Genomic DNA, 18,857 nt, shown 5'->3' with positions numbered 1-18,857 from the left:
TATTCAACAAATATTCATTGGAACAGTTATGATGTGACAGGCACTAGGCATAAAACGGTGAGCAAAACAGACAAAGGCACTGCCCTCGATGGAAGTTACTCTAATTTCTTTGTGTAATGCGGTGCCGTGAACAGATAACTTTTATATAATCACTTAACCAAGAAGCAAGCTCCCAATAGGGATATCTAAATAGTGGCTTCGAGTGAGCTCTAGCCAAGGAAGGATGATAACCCAATAGAAGAGCTGTAATCTGTGTTAAATCTCAGGAGCCACAGGACGAGAGAGCCCCGTAACTTCTCCCTTGGATCCATCCCACCCCTTCGGCCTCTGCTCCGCCCAACGTTCTCCAGCGCCCTCCCCTTCCTCCGCCCCCACCGGCAGTTGTGAGTCTCGTCTCGCGACTCGCGGGATTTCGAACCCTTCTCTCGCGAGATCTGCACTGTACTGGAGTCAGCTCTTGTGGCGGCTCACTGGACTACTGAAACTGGTCTTGCTCCAGGTTTTGAGCACGTTTGGGTCCGGCGCAGCGGTGTTAAGTAAGTTTTGGTGGCCGAGCCCCGCGCTGCAGTCTCGGGGGTCTCTGAGAAGAGACCGGGACGGACTCCCTGGTCGTGGGCCGACTTCGGGCCGCTTGGGCGCAGCGTGTGCGCCGCCAGCAGGAGCTCGCATGAGGTCTTATCCGCGGGGTGCGGGGTCAGGTCGGGGTGGGTGGCCCGCAGGCCCGGTGACAGCGCCCGCGGTGTCTTCTGCAGTGGGTTCTAGGCGCGTCCGCAGCAGGATTTGGAGCTGGTGATGTCCGGGACGGCCCCGGCCGTTTCTGGCCCCTTCTTGAGTTTTCCAGGGTTGGCGCCCAAGTGACACCTGAGTTCAGCGCCCAGATTCGTGGCTCCGAGGGTCTTGCATATGGGATCCTCCGCCAGTCGCTTCCTTCTGTTATTAAGGAAATTACTTGTTCCAGAGGTTGCAGGTGGAATGGGTTTTTCTTATTTGCTGCTGTACGAGGCTTGGCTGTCTTACACAGAAAAGGAAGATTCGTATGAAAGGGTGAATAGAAAAATGTCTAAATCTAACTATTCTCTGTCCTTGAAATCAAGGTGTACAGAAAAATGGAGTATATGACAGAACCCGTCAAGCACACACCTGGACATATGTGAGTCGCGTCCCTTTTCCCTATCCCCATTAAATTTAAAAACTTAAAAATGAGTCTTTAAAATTTACTGTGGGGAAAGCTTTTCTTTTAGGGGGATTCTTTTGTCTTAAGTGGGAAAAAGGAAGAACCTTGTTTCCTGGAAAAAACGAGTTCAGTTTTCGCTAGAAAGTTTGTTGTGGTAAATACTGTTTTAAAAGTATTAAAATAGTCTAGTCTCTGTACATTCTTCTAGATTGGCATCAACCATTGGCCATATGTGGCTTTTTAAATTTCAAGTATGTAATAAAACTAAGTATTCAGTTCTTCTATAACCCATATTTCAAATCTTCAGTAGTCACATATGCCTGGTGGCTACCATAGTGGACATTAGTGGTTATAGAACTCTTATTTTGGATAGCATCAATGGTTTTAAAATACTTTCTGTTCCCAATACACCTAGGGTTATGACACTGCCGTCAGTTATACTGATACTTTTCCATCCTTTTTACATTTTGGCAGTCCCGGTGCTATATTGAGGCTTTAAAAAATTTTTGCCTGTGGACTATAAAGCTATCTAGTGATTACTATTAGCAGTTATTTAGATTCTCTAGACCCGTTTTTTTTAACCTTTTGTGTATGTCATATTTTGAGGCTTTTTGGAATTTTGGCCATCCTTTTTGTTTTCCTCAATAATCTAAAGTTTTTAAAAATCTAGTGCATCTTTGAAGATTGCTCAAAGTCAGGTTTTTAAAAAGGGCAGAGATACTATAGCCTAACTTGAAGACTTTGGTTTGTTTGTTAATTTTATTATTTTTTTTTTATTGAGGTATAGTTGATTTTTCAATGTTGTGTTAGTTTCTGCTGTACTGCAGTGTGATCAGTTTTACAGATAAACTGTGTGATTCAGTTATATATTTCTTATTCTTTTCCATTATGGTTTATTATAGGGTATTGATTATAGTTCCCTGTGCTATACAGTGGGACCTTGTTTATTTTAAATATAGTAGTTTGTATCTGCTAATCCCTGTTTGATAGTTTTTTAATCTAACTAGTACACTTATGAAATGTAACTTGAAAAAAATGTATGCTTTATTTAAGCTTGTGCTGCGACTGTGGTGTCCCAATTAGTCCAAATCCTGCTAACATTTGTGTGGCTTGTCTGCGAAGCAAAGTAGACATCAGCCAAGGCATTCCAAAACAAGTCTATATATCCTTCTGCAAACAATGCCAAAGGTATAGTGTGATACTTTTTTATCCTACTTAAAGTTGAAATTCACATATAGGAGAGCCATTAGAATATAGTGAGATTAAGATACATATACTAAAGTGCACGTAACTGAGATTTAAGTTTTATTTATGGTGTCAAAGCTAGAGATTATAGAATTTGCAATTTTGTAATGTATTTTTCTAGTTTTCCCTGCTAATGTGGTAAAGTTAGTATAAAGGGATTGAATCTGTTTTTTTTATGTTAAGGGATTAAAAGGTTTGATATGTATAATTAATACATAAAAGTTCATGTTTTCAGGAGTGAGAGCAGATTTTAAAGACATAACTGTTCCAATTACCATGAAGTTTTTGTTTTTCCCTTCAACCACTCGAAGCCATATATGATAAAAAAGCACCTTATATATAAAAGTAATTTGGCAGTGTGTAAGTAAGGTTTTTCAGTGAACCTTTAAAAGTGAAAATCAGAATATTTACTTGAGTGTGAACAAAGCATTCACGTAATGCATTTAGAAGTATTACGTATTTAACAAACATTTGTTAACATTTACTATATGCTAAGCACTGCCCTCACTCCTTGCTTGGTTGGGCTACAAGACTTCAAGTATATATATATAAAATATTTTAATTTATTCAGGTTTTATATAAGATTTTAAATTTTACAATTTCAAATTTGAAAATTAAACCTAAGATTCGTGTGTTAGTTGCTCAGTCATGTCTGACTGTGAACCCATGGCCAGTAGCCCACCATATTCCTCTCTCCTTGGGGTTTCCTAGGCGGGAATACTGGAGTGGGTTGCCATTCCCTTCGCTAGGCATCTTCCCTGCCCAGGGATCAAACCTGGGTCCCCTGCATCGCAGGCAGACTCTTTAGGGTCTGAGCCGTCAGGGAAACCTGAAAAGGGATTTGAAGTAGGTGAGTAGTCTTATTTATACATAGTGTTAGGTACTAATTTACATTTTCTGTGCGTGTGAGAAATAAGCAGTTCTTAAGCATTTTATTTGTACACTATAAACCATGTTAATGCTATTGTGAGATGAGTTTTTATCCATGTTTCAGAACATAGCTTCAGGAAATTTTTTGCAATTTGTCATCATTGTAATTCTTATTGGTGCTTGAAGTAATAAGACCTTTTAATAAGTTATTACAGATTGACTTTCTCAAATACTCAGAATTTCACCTTTTTAACTAAACTACTGGTCTAATTGAAAGTTTCTGAACCTATTAAAATATATTTGGGTTAAGTGCCTCAGATCAACCTTGAGTATTATTATATATGGTTAATAATCATTGTTGTGTCTTCATATTTAAGTGGAATTTTTTTTTTTTTTCCTGAGAGATACTGAGTTTCAATATGGTACCTTTTCTCTCAGGTATTTTCAGCCACCAGCAACTTGGGTACAGTGTGCATTAGAATCCAGGGATCTTCTTGCTTTGTGTTTGAAAAAAATCAAAGCCCCTCTGAGTAAGGTAGGTCAAATAGCTAAAATCAGTTTTTGTAGGTGTATGTGGGTGTGGGTATGATTTAATGTCTCATTTTCAGATAATCCTTGTATGAGTAGATTTTACAAAATAACTGTTAAATGCTGCTGTTGGTAAGCACACTACTACACATGCTGTTTTCATCTTTAAAGTTGTATATATTCTTTAATGGAAATGAAAGTCCTTTTGCTTTAGAAGATTTAGCATAGAATCAAACTTGGTTGATTATTTGAGAACCTCTTTTGTGCAGTAATCTTTTATGAAAATATATATATACAACCATCACTAAACATAGTTTTGGAGACTATAATAATATTAGGGCTATGGTTTTCAGTTTTTAAAAAAATTTTCATCACTCTCTGGAGGGAAGATACCTGTGCTTATTATTTAAAGTTAGTACATAAACATCTCTAAAAACCAAATAGGGTTTGTTAGTTTAGTTAGCCTCTCTACATAACACTTTGAGTTTTCTTTATGCTAAACTCTACGAATTATTTCCACCAGCGATGTTTTTAGTTGAAATGGACTCTTTTGGTTTGAAGGTCTTCTGATTCTCTTATCTTCTGAAAAAATTTCATGTAATAGTTCTTTAAAGTTTCTCTCTCTGTTTTCCTTATTTCTTTCTGCCTGGAATTCTCATTAGTCAAATGTTGGCCCTACCGGCTTAAGACTTTGTGAAATGCCTTTTTGCCCTTGTATTGTCTTTAATTCTTTTTTTCTGTGTGTTCCTGGCAGTTTCTTTTATCTTCCAATTTTTGTATGAAATTTTTCAGTACTAATAGTTTAAGTTTAGAATTTTTAATGCTCTTGATTCAGTCTGTTGAAGATCTCTGAAAGTTTTAATTGTTGTTTTTATACTTTTCTTCTGTTCCCTGATGTGTCTCAAGTTTTTCTCTTTTTTTCCCCCTGGAGTCAGTTTTGTGTGTAATTTGGTCTTTTGCTTTGATTCTTCAGGCTTTTGTCAAATGTTCATTAATAATTCATTAGCATTTCACAGCACCCCACTCCAGTACTCTTGCCTGGAAAATCCCATGGACGGAGGAGCCTGGTAGGCTGCAGTCCATGGGGTCGTGAAGAGTTGGACACAACTGAGCGACTTCACTTTCACTTTTCACTTTCCTGTATTGGAGAAGGAAATGGCAACCCACTCCAGTGTTCTTGCCTGGAGAATCCCAGGGATGGGGTTGCACAGAGTCGGACACGACTGAAGTGACTTACCAGTAGCAGCAGCATTTCACAGATGTTTATTAAGTGTCAACCTTGTGCCAGTCTGCTTGTGGTGTCAGAAACATGGCAGTAAATGAGAGAGGAAAAATCTCTTGTTTTAGAGACCTTTTATTTTGGTAGAAGTGGAGGGTGTGGAGTGGGCAGTAAACAAAATAAATAGGTATATTAAAAGTTATAAATTCTGTGGAGGAAAAATTGAGGAAGGGGATAAAAACTGCTCAGGAAGAGTTGCAATTCAAAAAGAGTGGTTAGAGGAGACCTCATCGGTGAGGTGATCTTGCTGCTGCTGCTGCTAAGTCACGTCAGTCATGTCTGACTCTGTGAGACCCCATAGATGGCAGCCCACCAGCCTCCCCCGTCCCTGGGATTCTCCAGGCAAGAACACTGGAGTGGGTTGCCATTTCCTTCTCCAATGCATGAAAGGGAAAGTGAAAGTGAAGTCGCTCAGTCGTGTCCGACTCCTAGCGACCCCATGGACTGCAGCCTACAATGCTCCTCCATCCGTGGGATTTTCTAGGCAAGAGTACTGGAGTGGGGTGCCATTGCCTTCTATGAAGGTGATACTAGAATAAACATTAAAAGCAGTAAGGGAGGAGGCCACAGTTTAGAGAAGAGCACTATGGGTAGCAAAACAAGTGTAGAGGCCGGGACCGGAGCATACCCATATGGTTAGAGTGGAATTGGGAGGGGAAGGCACTTGGGGGTGAACTAGGGAAGACACGGAAAGTCTGAGTAGGTCAGGCCTCGTGGGCCCTTTTGCAGACTGGTTTTTACTCTGAGTGGGGCTCCCTTGGTGGCTTAGATGGTAAAGAATCTGCATGCAATGCAGGCGACCCGGGTTCGATCCCTGGGTCGGGAAGATTTCCCAGAGAAGTGAATGTCAACCCACTTCTATATTCTTGCCTGGAGAATTCCATGTATTTAGAATAGATTTGAGGGGAGTGGGGGCCTTTAGGAAGTGATTGTAGTAATCATGAGAAATGATATTTGAATCAGTAGTAGAGGTAGTGAGAAGTGGATTGATTCTGGCTCTGTTGTTGAAGGTAGTCAGTAGACTTTATTGATGAAGCTGGATGTATGCTTATGAGTTGAAAGAGTCAAGGGTGATTTCTGTGGTTCTTGAGCAACCAGGGGGAAGTTGCTGTTAGTGAAGTAGGAAAGACTTCAAAAGGAGGAGGGCAGGTGGGAGAAATCAAAGCTCATCTCAGGTGGTACTTAGCTGTTCATTAGACATGGAAGCAGAAATAGTGGGGAGCTGGATGGATAAGCAAGGGCATGGTCTAGACTGCAGATAATGAATTTGGGGATGTATATGGTATTTAAAGCTATGAAATTGGATGAGACTTCCTAGGGAGTTTAGAGAAGGAGAAATTTGAGGATTGAATCCTAGGATCCTTTGATGATAAACATTTGAGAAGGTGAAAAAACAGTCAGTCATTACTTTCCATTATCTGCTCAGTTCAGTCGCTCAGTCATGTCTGACTCTTTGCTACCCCATGCACCGCAGCATGCCAGGCCTCCCTGTCCATCACCAATTTCTGGAGTCCACCCAAACCCATGTCCTTTGAGTCGGTGATGCCATCCAGCCATCTCATCCTCTATTGTCCCCTTCTCCTGCCCTCAGTCTTTCCCAGCATCAGGGTCTTTTCAAATGAGTCAGCTCCTTCACATCAGGTGGCCAAAGTATTGGAGTTTCAGCTTCAAGATCAGTCCTTCCAATGAACACCCAGGACTGATCTCCTGTAGGATGGACTGGTTGGATCTCCTTGAAGTCCAGGGGACTCTCAAGAGTCTTCTCCAACACCACAGTTCAAAAGCATCAATTCTTCAGCACTCAGCTTCTTTATAGTCCAACTCTCACATCCATACATGACTACTGGAAAAACCATAGCTGCCGCTTCTGTACTGTCGCAGCCTCATTAGCTGTAGGGAGAGCAATATATATATATATGTATGTATAAAATCAGGAGATGTAGAAGGTGAAGGGAATGTTCAGGAAAAAGATTGAGGATTCAGAAGGTTTTGTTGTTAGTGAATGTTGAATTCCAGAGGCCACAATAAGAAGGTTTTCAGGATTTGGGGAGGAGTGTTGGATGGGACAGAAAAGGGCGTGTGTGTTAGGCATGGAGATTGGAGTGTGGGAGATGAGCCGGTGGCTGAGGTAATGGTAAAGAAGGCTGAAGGGCTCAGTAAGTTGGCTTAGTCCTGGTTGTCTGAGGACAGAGTGTGGTGAGCCCGAGCTGGGGAATGGTGAAGTAGGTCCAGTCCTACGATGGAGACTGGATGCTGAGGAGAGGGCAGTCTCATCCAGGCCCACGGAGCTTCCGCGGACCGCCGCAGATGGAGGCTGAGGGAATCAACAGCTCTCTGTCACCCTTTGTGCCTGGCGACTTGTCGACTGACCACTAGGCTTTGGTTTAGGGGAGCCAGTCATATGAGGAGGGTTTTACTCTAGACTGCTGTATCTGCACTAGCTTATCTACTTCTCACCAGACAGGTCTTGATAAAATTATTATCTGCCTGCTGATGTCTCCCAAACCTGTTACCTCTAACTCAGGTTTCTCTATAGAGCACCAGACCAAATGTGTGTATCTCACTATCTCCTGAACAGCTTCGGTTGGATGTCTCAGATAAATCCGCTTGAGCTTAGGTGTCTGAAACCAAATATAGCACATTCCTCTGCATTTAATCTCTTTTTTATTTGTGTCAGAAAAAGTGTTACCTTGGTGTCCAAGCTGGATCCTTGACTGTCGTTCTAAAATCTTCCCATGTCTAGTTGTTATTAAATCCTATAGATTTTATCTCTTGGCTTAGATCCTTCTGCTGCTATTATTTCCAGCCCCTCAGTTCAGATTACTTAAACTCCTGCTCAAATTAATGAAACAACCTCTGTTTTTTGTTCTCCAGCCTCCTTTCTTGAAGCACTCATTTTGGCGTATGAGCTGCACTGAGTTTATCACATAGGGCGAACTGTTCTTGGCCTCTGCTGAGTCTGCTGATTTAGCAGGGAGTTACCTTTGTGAATTCAGTAGTCAGTGCATGAGACTCCCTCTGAAGAGTGAATGTCCATCTATATTTTTTAAGCCACAAACTTACTATAGAGAGAATAATAAAAGTAGAAACCTTTGTTCATGTGTTTTCTAGTAGATGATGAAGTCATCAGGTCTTTGTTTTCTCCTAAAAAGTGTACTTTGAAATAGAAAAACTACTGTTTTTAAGGGGAAGGAGTTTTAATTTTTGCTTGAATTATGCCAGTTGCTTTAATATAGTCATTAGATTTTCACTTCACTTGCTGTTTTTGTTGCCATACCTCTGATAGCTTTTTAAAAAATTGATGATGTTGGGTAGATTAGTCACAGATGCTTGAGCATCTGTGAAATCTCTTTATCATGAGTTATTCTTTCACCTTTTTTCTCTTTTTTGAAGGGAACTTATGTTTCTTTGTGTTTTATTGAAGGTACGGCTTGTAGATGCAAGCTTTGTTTGGACTGAGCCTCATTCTAAGAGACTTAAAGTTAAACTGACTATTCAGAAAGAGGTAAGCTATACATAATTTTTTGGCATGGTTAAAGTGTAGGTAGTGAAAGTAAGGGGCTATTGGTAAATTAGGGCTTGACAGCTTAAAGAGAAATAAATAACATTATTAATTTTAATTTTTTGTTTTCTTTTGGATCATCTGCAGAAATGATCAGGTCACTAGTAAGATCAGCCTTTGTTCATGATTAGTGGGCTAAGTTAATTTTCTCAAAGTCATTTTTATTTGGAATAAGATTGAAGTAAAAACATGACCTAAGGTAGTGCTTCTCAAACTTGGCTGATGATTATGACTCACAGTGACTGAATCAAACTGGATTCACCTGGGTATAAGATCCAGGAATCTGTAAAACTTCCTGGGTGATTTCTGATGATGGGTTAAGTTTGGGAACAATTAAGTAATGTCTTCTTTCTTTGAGAGTTTTCTTTGTCTCTTAAGAATGAATTTTATACACACACACATGCATATATATGTATATATAGCTATAAAAAATCTTCAAAGAATATCTTAGAACCACTTCAACTAAAGGTAAGTTTGAAATGTTAATCTAATCTAATAAATCCTATGAATTAAACCTGTATATGTTTCTGGAAATAGTATAACTTAACGACTTTAAATGTAACTTATTTATGTCCTCAAAGCATTCATAGAAGAAGATTTTAAGTTAGATATTAAAGGATCTTCTTTTGAGAAAGGAAAGAATGAAAGACTGGATTGTTTTCTTTGTCAGGTGATGAATGGTGCCATCCTTCAGCAAGTGTTTGTGGTGGATTATGTTGTTCAGCCCCAGATGTGTGGAGATTGCCATAGAGTGGAAGCTAAGGATTTCTGGAAGGCTGTGGTTCAAGTCAGGCAAAAGGTAATGAGAGAAAGATGATGTGTGAGTCCTCCATCTGTATTTTGCCTTTGTCCATTATAAATAGTGGGTAAAGCCTTCTCCTTTCCCTTCTTTCCAAATAGTTTAGGCACCAAGGATATTCCAGGGCTTTGGGACATTCACCTTTAGAAACAGATCGTTGCCACATTTTAGATAATCTTTATATTGTTTTTGTTTTAAAAATTACTGTGCTCTCCTACATGGAAAGGAGATCTGAAAAAAAAAAGGGATACATGTATGCATATAGCAGATTTACTGTGCTGTACAGTGGAAATTAACACAACATTGTGAAGCAACTGTGCTCCAATAGAAATTTAAAAAAATGAGTGTGCTGTGTCTGTAGGTACCTTTTTTTTTTTTTTTTTTTGCATTTCATCTGTTGATCTAATAACTCATTTATGTTTAGACTTTGCACAAAAAAACTTTCTACTATCTGGAACAGTTGATTTTGAAGTATGGGATGCACCAGAATACACTTCGTATCAAGGAGATTCATGGTGAGTTAAAATTTAAAGCATTTGAAATGATTTCAGATTTATTTTAAGTATCTTAAGGAGTCTTTTATCATTAGTAATAGTATCTAAAATAGGACTGTCCAAAAGAAGTTTCTGTTAGGAAGAAAAAAAATCTTAGTTCTTTTTCTGCATTATCCAACTCATATGGTAGCCACTAGCCATAAGTAGCTGTTGAATATTTGAAATGTGATTAATTTTTAAATTTTTTAAATAAAAAATTTTAATTTTTTTCTATTTTAGTTTATATTTACACTAAATTAACCAAATGAGTAAACCAGTAACTGCATTAACAGAATGTAAAGTGGTAGAAATTTATCAAAAACTTGTTTTATGCAGAATTCAGTTTCTTATTGAAAGGAAATTATTTTTGAGATCTGTTAGTTGTAATATTTTTGTTTTTCATATGCCTAGTGGCATTTGTGATGCATACTTTGAATCAGAAGGGTAAACTCAGTAATAATAAACAGGGATATACAAATGATATAATTAAATTTCTTGAAGATGGAATTTTAAAATATTTGCGTAGTTTCATAATGGCTCCTCAGAGTGTATTCTGTCTTAGCACTTATTATTTATTAGTGTAGCATACTTACATATACTAGTTGATGGATGAATATTTGTTTAATAATAGAAAATATAAGTATTCTTTAGCAAATACTTCAGTCTCTTGGTGAAAGTGAATGTTTTTAGTTGTAGGACATGTACGTAGTTTTCCTGATTGTTACAGAAGGGGTTTAGAGATAGCTTTCCTTGAAGGAATGACCAAATTCTTGTGCTACTTATTTTAAAAGTGTAAGTTCCTCTTTTACTTACTGATGTGTTATTCACTTATCTCATATATCTTTAAGAAAGTACTTGTAAGTGTGGTTTGGGGTCTCTTAAATGGCGGGAAAAATATCAGTTTTGTCACCTGGAGAAACTCTTTTAAACTTTGTATCTGATTTGAGTGCATTACCAGTAGACATAAGGTTAATAGTCAAAATCTGTGGCATGAAACTTACTGAATACTTACTGTAGGTAAAGTACTTTGCTACCTGTTTAACATGGTGTCTGCTATTTGTGGCTAGCCATCAGGCAAAAATGTACTTTTGTTCTGAATAACTTTGTTTTGAGTAACTTGGGAATTGGGATCCTAATATTCTAGCAAAGGAAACAGAAAACTCTGATTATTGTTCATCACTGTGGCAGAAATATCTTCATGGAATTTTTTGTAGCAAAAAACTTGCATACATTCTGAAACATACTTTTGCAGTCACTTTCAAAACCAAAAATGCTGGAAGTTTAACAATCCTTTTTTTCATCCAGAATTAAATCTCTTTTTTTTCCTACTGGTTCTTGGTTTGATGTAAATTAATCTTTTGTTAATTTGCTTATAACTGTGTTTTTAAAATCATCATAATTATAAACATTCATAAAACTTTAAATTTAAAATTCTAAAAATTAGAAAAATTATAAAAGAAACAAGCTTTTATGAATAAAGGACCTCTGTCCCATTTATCCATTTGTTATTCCCAGATATAGCCCCTTAAAGCAGGATATTACAGTGTTTATTCTGTATAGCAATTGTGATAACATTGATTTCTCCTCATATTTGAGATCGTTCTGTAACATTCTGTGATTTCCATCTTACTATATTTAGAAACCTTTCCACATCATTGCATATAATCCTGTTTCATTATTTTTAACTCTGTGGTTGTATATTTGTTAATCATTGTATTTTTAATTATTTAGTTGTTTGGTATTAATTGGCTTACAAGATGTTCCAGTTTTTTGCTACTACAAGCAGTACTGTAGCAAACATTTTTATGTTTGTGCATAGCTAGTAACTTTTCTTCGGGACTGAGTTTGAGAATTGAAATCACTGGATGAAAGTATGCAAATGTTAAATTTTTACATGTGCAACTAGATTGTTTTCCAAAATAGTACCAGATAAATGTTAGAAAGAGAAAAAAATAAAAATAAAACAAAAAAACAAAATAGTACCAGTTTACAGTCCCATCACTTGTGAGAATTTCTGTTTTACCAAACACTTGCCAGTACTGCATAAGACTGTATTGGGCTTTCTAATTTTTGCTGTTCTAATGAAGAAAATAAACGCATCTTGTTTTTATTTTCATTTCCTTGATTACTAATGAAGGTTAACATTTTCGTATGTATTGGCTGTTTATCTAATGTAAATTATTCTTTATATATCTAAGTTTTCCTTATTTATTTCCTGTTACAGAGGATATCAGTCTCATTATGTGTGTATTTATATACAGAGAGAAGCATATAGAGCATGCCCTTGAGTGTGAGCTGAGAGAGCAGATACTTACTGTCTCATGTCTTCTCTTATCTAAGCTGTTCATATTTTAGTCATATTAAGACATGTGAAAGTCACTCAGTCGTGTCTGACTCTTTTTGACTCCATGGACTTTACAGTCCATGGAATTCTCTAGGCCAGAATCCTGGAGTGGGTAGCCATTCCCTTCTCCAGGGGATCTTCCCAACCCAGGGATCGAACCCACGTCTCCCTCATTGCAGGTGTATTCTTTACCAGCTGAGAGCCACAAGGGAAGCCCAAGAATACTGGAGTGGGTAGCCTATCCCTTCTCCAGTGGATCTTCCCGACCCAGGAATCCAACCGGGGTCTCCTGCATTGCAGGCGGATTCTTACCAACTGAGTTACTACGGAAGCCCATTTTAGTCATATAGCTATGGCTTATGACTTTCTATCTTACATAGGATAGAATCTTTCTATCTTTCTTTAATCTATATTTATACTCAAGATTATTTTTAAAAAATAAATTTTTGTTTTACTTTTGGATCTTTAATCTTACCTGGTATGACTTTTTCCCCAAAAGTTAACTTGCATTGTCTCAATACTTACTACCAAGTAGTCTCTTCTTTACTCACTGATTTAAAATTTCTCCTTTCTTATATATACTAAATTCCTTTATACACATCCCACAGTTCTATTTTATTTTGTCTCATTGCTTTTGTTACAGTATATAAATTATACTTCATAACATATACCCTCTTATTAATTCTTTTGTAAAACTTGGTTAATAGTAAGAGCATGAATTGTGGAACCAGATTTTGTGAATTTGAATCTCTTTCCCACCATGTTTTTGCTGTGTGACCTTAGGCAAGGTATTTAACTTCTCTGAGCCTCAGTTTTCCTGTCTATAAAATGGAGTGGATGATAATAACACCTGTCTCATAGGATTACAGTGAGAATTAAATTGTATAGAGCACTTACAACCTGGTGCATAATCATATTTTTTCAGTTCTTTTCTGTATTTCTTTGATATTGTTTCATTTCCCTCATCAAGATTTTGAATGATTCTCACTTTTTTCCCCCAGACTATTCTATACTTGTAGTTATTGGGAATGGTGGTTTTTACTACATTTTCTAAGTCATTATTGCTAATATTTTTGGAAAGCTCTTGATTTTATAGGTTGATCTTTCTGAAATTTCTTAATATCACTAATGGTTTACATTATATTCTTGTGTCATTTACATAATACTCTTGATTTACTAGGTAAGTAATTATTTGTATACAATGATAGTTTTATTTCTTCCTTTACAGTATCATCCCCTCTTTTTCTCCCCTTTCTTTTTTCCCCTGTGTCTAGGAGTGGAGAATAGCGTTGAGTGATAATGTAACAGGCATTGTTGTCTATCTGTGTTTCATCCCTAAATAGAATAGTTGTTGAGATTTGTATTTGGTTCGTATGCATGCATAATTATATTAAACTGTTCACTCTAATCTTGTTATTAGTTATGTTAGTGATATAGAAGCAATCAGAGTTTTTTCTCTTTCTGTATGGTATTTAATCAACATCTTTAAGTTTAATAAGAACCAGCCCATTAAGCCATTCAGTTTGGTATGAGGAGAGGGAGGAAGCAAAACCTTTCAAATCATTTTGTTAGAATGTTAATTTTTTTCAGGTACTATACTGCTTCTTGAATCAATTTTAATAGCATTTTCCAAGGAAGTACATGTCATTTGGCTTTTCACATACTTGGCATAGAATTGAACATGGGGTGTGTGTGTGTACGTGTGTGTTTATTGTGGCCTTAAATCTCATCCATAACTCATCATTATATCTTCTTCATTGTTGCTAATCTTTGTCTTTTCTCGTCATCTTTCACTTCCTCCCTCTCCCCACTCAGATCAGATTTGCCAGAGTTTTGTCTATTATAGTAGTTTTTTCTAAAGATAGTTTTAGTTTTATAAAAAAAAAAAAGTCTTACTTTTTTCTTATTTTTTGTTTTTATTACTAACTCCTTCTACTTAAAATTTTTTTATTGAAATAGAATTGTAAAATTCACATAAAACATTTTATTCATTTCAGGTATATACTGATTGGATATTTGTGTATATTGTTGAAGGATCACCCTGTGTCTACTTAACATGCATCACCATACATGGCTATACAATTTTTTTCTCTTCTACTTTCTTTAGTATTTTTTATTTAAGTTAATTGAAAGCTTAGCTTATTTTAAATTTCTAATATATAGATTTAAAGTTAATAAATTTTCTTCTGAGTATCATATTGGCTCTGCAGCTGGTACTTAAAGCTATATTTTTCCATTTTTTTCTCAGCAAGCATTAGACTGTTTTATTTTCTTGAGTGCCTACCTAGAGGTAGAATTGCTGAGTTGTATGGTAAATTTGTATTTATCTTTTTAAGAAGCTGCATTTTCAAAGTGGCTGTACCGTTTTATATTCCTGTCAACAGTCTTTGAGGGTTCCAGTTTCTACATCTTGACATCACTTGCTATTGTTTCTTTGTATAAATAGCTATTCTAGGGAATGAAGTGGTATCTCATTATGGTTTTAATTTGCTTTTCCCTAGTGACTGATGATCTTAATTGTCTTTTCATGATCTTATTATCATTTCTGTATCTTTTTTGGTGAAACAGCAGTTTAAATTTTTGCCAGTTTTGATTGTGTTGTTTGTCTTAAGTTATAAGATTTATTAAAATATATGCTAGATATAAGCCCCTTTTCACATATGAGTTGTTAATATTTTCTCCTGGTCTGAATTTTCATTTTCTTAATGGGTTCTTTCTTTCTTTCTTTTTTTAATTATGATAACACAACATGAAAACTACCCTCTTAAAATTTTAAGTGTATGGTAGTGTATAATACCTTACAGTTGAGTAAGTATAGTGTTAACATAGCAGATCTCTAACTGAATCATCTTGTTTGATTGAAATTTTATGCCCATTAACTTAGTCACTCCTCATTTCTCCTTTCTCTTTGGCAACCGTAGTTCCACTCTTACTCTATGATTTTGACTATTTTAGGTACCTCATATAAATAGAATCATGCAGTATTTGTTTTTCTGTGACTGGCTTATTACACTTAGCACAATGTTCTCAACGTTCATCCATGTTGTTGCACGTTGTAGAATTTCCTTCCTTTTTAAGGCTGAATAATACTCCATTGGAGGTATATATCACAATTTATCCATTCATCTGTTGTGGACACAACCTAAATGTCCATTTTCTTGACTATATAAGCTTAGCTATATAGCTTAGTGAATAATACCTCAATAAACACAGGAGATCTTGATTTCACTTCTTGTGGATAAACACCTATAAGAAGGATTACTGTATCATTTGATAGTTCTGATTTTAAGTTTATGAAGAACGTCTGCATTGTCTTCCATAGTGACTGTACTGTTTTATATTTGCCTTAGTAGTAGTGTACAAGGGTTCCAGTGTCTCCATATTCTTACTAGTATGTCTTTTTTTCCTTTGATAATAGCCATCCTGAAAGCAGTGAAGTGTAAACTCATTGTGGTTTTGATTTGCATTTCCTTGATGACTAGCAACATTGAGCTTTTTTCATATTTATCTGTGCCATTTGTACATCTTTTTTGGAGAAATGTCTTACTCCTTTCCCATTCCTTATTGGCTTATCAGGTCTTTTTTTCTTTTTCTTTTTTTTTTGCTGATGAGTCATAGGAATTCCTGATAGATTCTGGAGATTAACTGCTTTTCAGATACATGGTTTGCAAATATTTTTTCCCATTCTGTAGGTTGCCCTTTTATGGTGGTGATTGTTTCTTTTGCAGTGTGTGAGCTTTTTTACTGTGATGTAGCCTCAGTTGTTTATTTTTCTTTTTGTGTCATCCATGAAATCATTTCTAAGACTGATGTCATGAAGCTTTTTCCATATTTTCTTCTAGAAGTTCTACAGTTTCAGGTCCTAGTTTGAGTCTTTTTAATAATCTGTTTTGAGTTGATTTTTGTTAATGATATAAGACAAGAGTTCAGTTCATTCTTTTGCATGTGGATATCCAGTTTTCCCAATGCCATTTGTTGAAGGTATTATCATTTTCCCACTGTGTATTCTTGGCACACTTGTTTGTTCATGATCAGTTGACTATGTATGTGTGGACTGATTCTGTAGACTTGCCTTTTTGTCTATACCACACTGTTTTGATGACTGTAACTTTGTAATATGTTTTGAAATTAGGATATGTGGTGCCTACTTGTAATAATGTCTTCTGAATCATGAAAGTTTTAAAATTTAATCTTTGTATGTGAATATTTTTTGAATATTCTATCAACTTTTTGAAAATAATAGGTATTCTTTCTTGGACCACATTCTAAAATCTCAGTTAAATCAACCTTGATAGTTGGTTTTTCAAGTTCTGTGTATCCTTTCTATTTTGGGTCAGTTTGGGCTTAAGTGATATGGCATTCCTAGTGTACTATGGTGAGAAAATTATAATTTAGTTATTTAATATGCATTTAATTTGTGATATAGTCATATTAGTAGAAGAAAATCTTTGCAGTATGACTTTAATATGGCTTTTTTCTTTAAAAGATGGTCTGGATTTCTATTATTCCTCAAAACAACATGCCCAGAAGATGGTAGAATTTCTTCAGTGTACTGTCCCCACTAGGTATGTTCTGAAACCTACATGTGATTAAATCCAGGCAACAGGGAATGAACGTAGGTCACATCCACTCTTCAGGCTTAGGCAACTTACCTTAAAATATGTAAAACTATAGTAGGATTACTTAAACAATTAGTAAGCATTTGTTGGATTAGCTACTTTTAACAGAAGTATTAGCCAAAGAGCATTAAGAATCTTTGGGGAGCTAGACTCAGTCTGTGATAGTAAGCACTGTAGTCCTGAACCACTGATTCAATGTATTTAAATAAGAAAAAAGCAGAACACGGTTAAAAAAACTTTGGGGAGAAACTTTATGGAGGTGTAAGGACTTAAGCTCCTAAAATGGGAAATTTTCAAAAGTAGAGTTTGTACTGAAGGGTGAGATTAGTGTGAACAATGACTTGGAGTGGACATTAGTGTAGCTTTTAATGGACGATATATGTAGACTTGCTTGGTCTAAACCATGGGCATGTTTTGGAGGTTTTCAGTAGATAAACTTGAGAACAGATAGAGTGCAATCAGACTGGTGAAAGTTTATAAATTAAGTGCATGAACTGAGACTTCACCATAACAGGCATCAGGAACCTGTTTCAGACCTTGGACAGTGATAATTTAATGAAAATTTATATTCCCAAGATTAGACAAATAAAAACCTTTGCCTTTTTATAATGGTTAACTTTTTCTCTTAATAGATACAAAGCCTCACAGAGACTGATCTCTCAGGATATCCATAGTAATACATACAATTACAAAAGCACTTTTTCTGTGGAAATTGTTCCAATATGCAAGGTACTTTTTCTCATTTAATTAATTCATGTCCTTAATTGGTTTATATGTAATTATTAGCTTCTGATTTCCTTCTGGGATTGGTTAAACATTTAGAATAACTTCTTAATGATTTCTGACACATTTTAGTCATGTTAAAAAGATTTAAGAGTAATCATGCTTAAAATTATAAATTTTTGGTGTACTAATTAAAAGGCCTCATTGCCGTTCTTAAGGCATATATTCCTTAAACTTTGCAGTCCTAGTGGACACATGCTAGTTCTATTAAACTTTGAATATAGGAAATTACTTATCAGGGAGCCACTTTGTGGAATGTGTGCAAACTGGATTTTGGCATGATAAAATTAAAGAATATTATGGAAGGAGAGCTTTGAATTATTTTTGTGATTTTAAAAATATCTGAATAATACTTAAGATATAGATTATCATTTTTTAATGACCATCCATTATTTTATATAGATATAAAATTGAATTAGAAAGGAAATATTTTTCTCATAAGAACTTAGGATTTACTCTCTTTACAACTGTCATACATAACATACAGGTGTGTTAATTATATTTATCATGTACATTATATCCTTCATAGTCATTGATCTTATAACTGGAAGTTTGTGCCTTTTGACTGTGGTAATCCAATTCCTCTTTCCCCTTGCCCTCACCCCCACCTCTTCTGGTAGTTGCAAATCTGATCTCTTTTTCTAAAGACAAAAATTGTCATTTCATTAATTGTACTAAGTTAAAACTCTGCTTCAAAAAATATAAATGAATTAAAATTCAACAAATAGTTATTGGGAATCTGTTGTATAGAAGACTGTGTATTAAGGACTGTGTCCTAGATGTCTCTGCTACATAGGAACTTACATGTCCATGTTTAAATCACTAATAATGATAAGTGCTGTAATTTATTGTGAGCATTCTCCATAAAGGTACTTTCTGAGCACTTAAGTATGTTTCACATGTTTAGTCTCAGGACAACTGGAGTAAATCATACCATCATTCTGAAGATGAGTAAGAAGCCTGGGCAGGTTAGATGATTTGCCCAAAGTTAACAACAAGAGGAAGCCAGGATTTGTGCCTAGGTCTGTGACGCTGAGACTTTAAATCTGTCGTCATTATGGTTTAGTACAGAACCATGAAATGATGGCTTAAACAGAGTCAGCAAATTTTTTTTGTGTAAA

The 18,857-nt window shown here is 36.0% G+C and overlaps 1 protein-coding gene across 1 annotated transcript in view; it reads left to right on the top strand.

Annotated features, from left to right (window-relative positions):
• The first annotated feature begins 406 nt into the window (after positions 1-406).
• Positions 407-18,857, top strand: part of NMD3 (NMD3 ribosome export adaptor) — a 32,246-nt gene continuing 13,795 nt past the window's right edge. Inside the window, exons 1-9 of the mRNA XM_020904645.2 lie at positions 407-536; positions 1,095-1,150; positions 2,228-2,362; positions 3,728-3,824; positions 8,521-8,601; positions 9,329-9,457; positions 9,882-9,972; positions 16,821-16,899; positions 17,586-17,682. Of these exons, the coding sequence (XP_020760304.1) occupies positions 1,107-1,150; positions 2,228-2,362; positions 3,728-3,824; positions 8,521-8,601; positions 9,329-9,457; positions 9,882-9,972; positions 16,821-16,899; positions 17,586-17,682 (753 nt within the window). The 5' untranslated portion in view covers positions 407-536; positions 1,095-1,106. The remainder of the gene's footprint in view (positions 537-1,094; positions 1,151-2,227; positions 2,363-3,727; positions 3,825-8,520; positions 8,602-9,328; positions 9,458-9,881; positions 9,973-16,820; positions 16,900-17,585; positions 17,683-18,857) is intronic.

The sequence above is a fragment of the Odocoileus virginianus genome, chromosome 4, assembly GCF_023699985.2.
Source record: "Odocoileus virginianus isolate 20LAN1187 ecotype Illinois chromosome 4, Ovbor_1.2, whole genome shotgun sequence".
Taxonomy (NCBI): Eukaryota; Metazoa; Chordata; class Mammalia; order Artiodactyla; family Cervidae; genus Odocoileus; species Odocoileus virginianus.
Note: the sequence above shows the minus strand (reverse complement) of the source record. Positions and strands in the feature narration are given on the sequence as shown.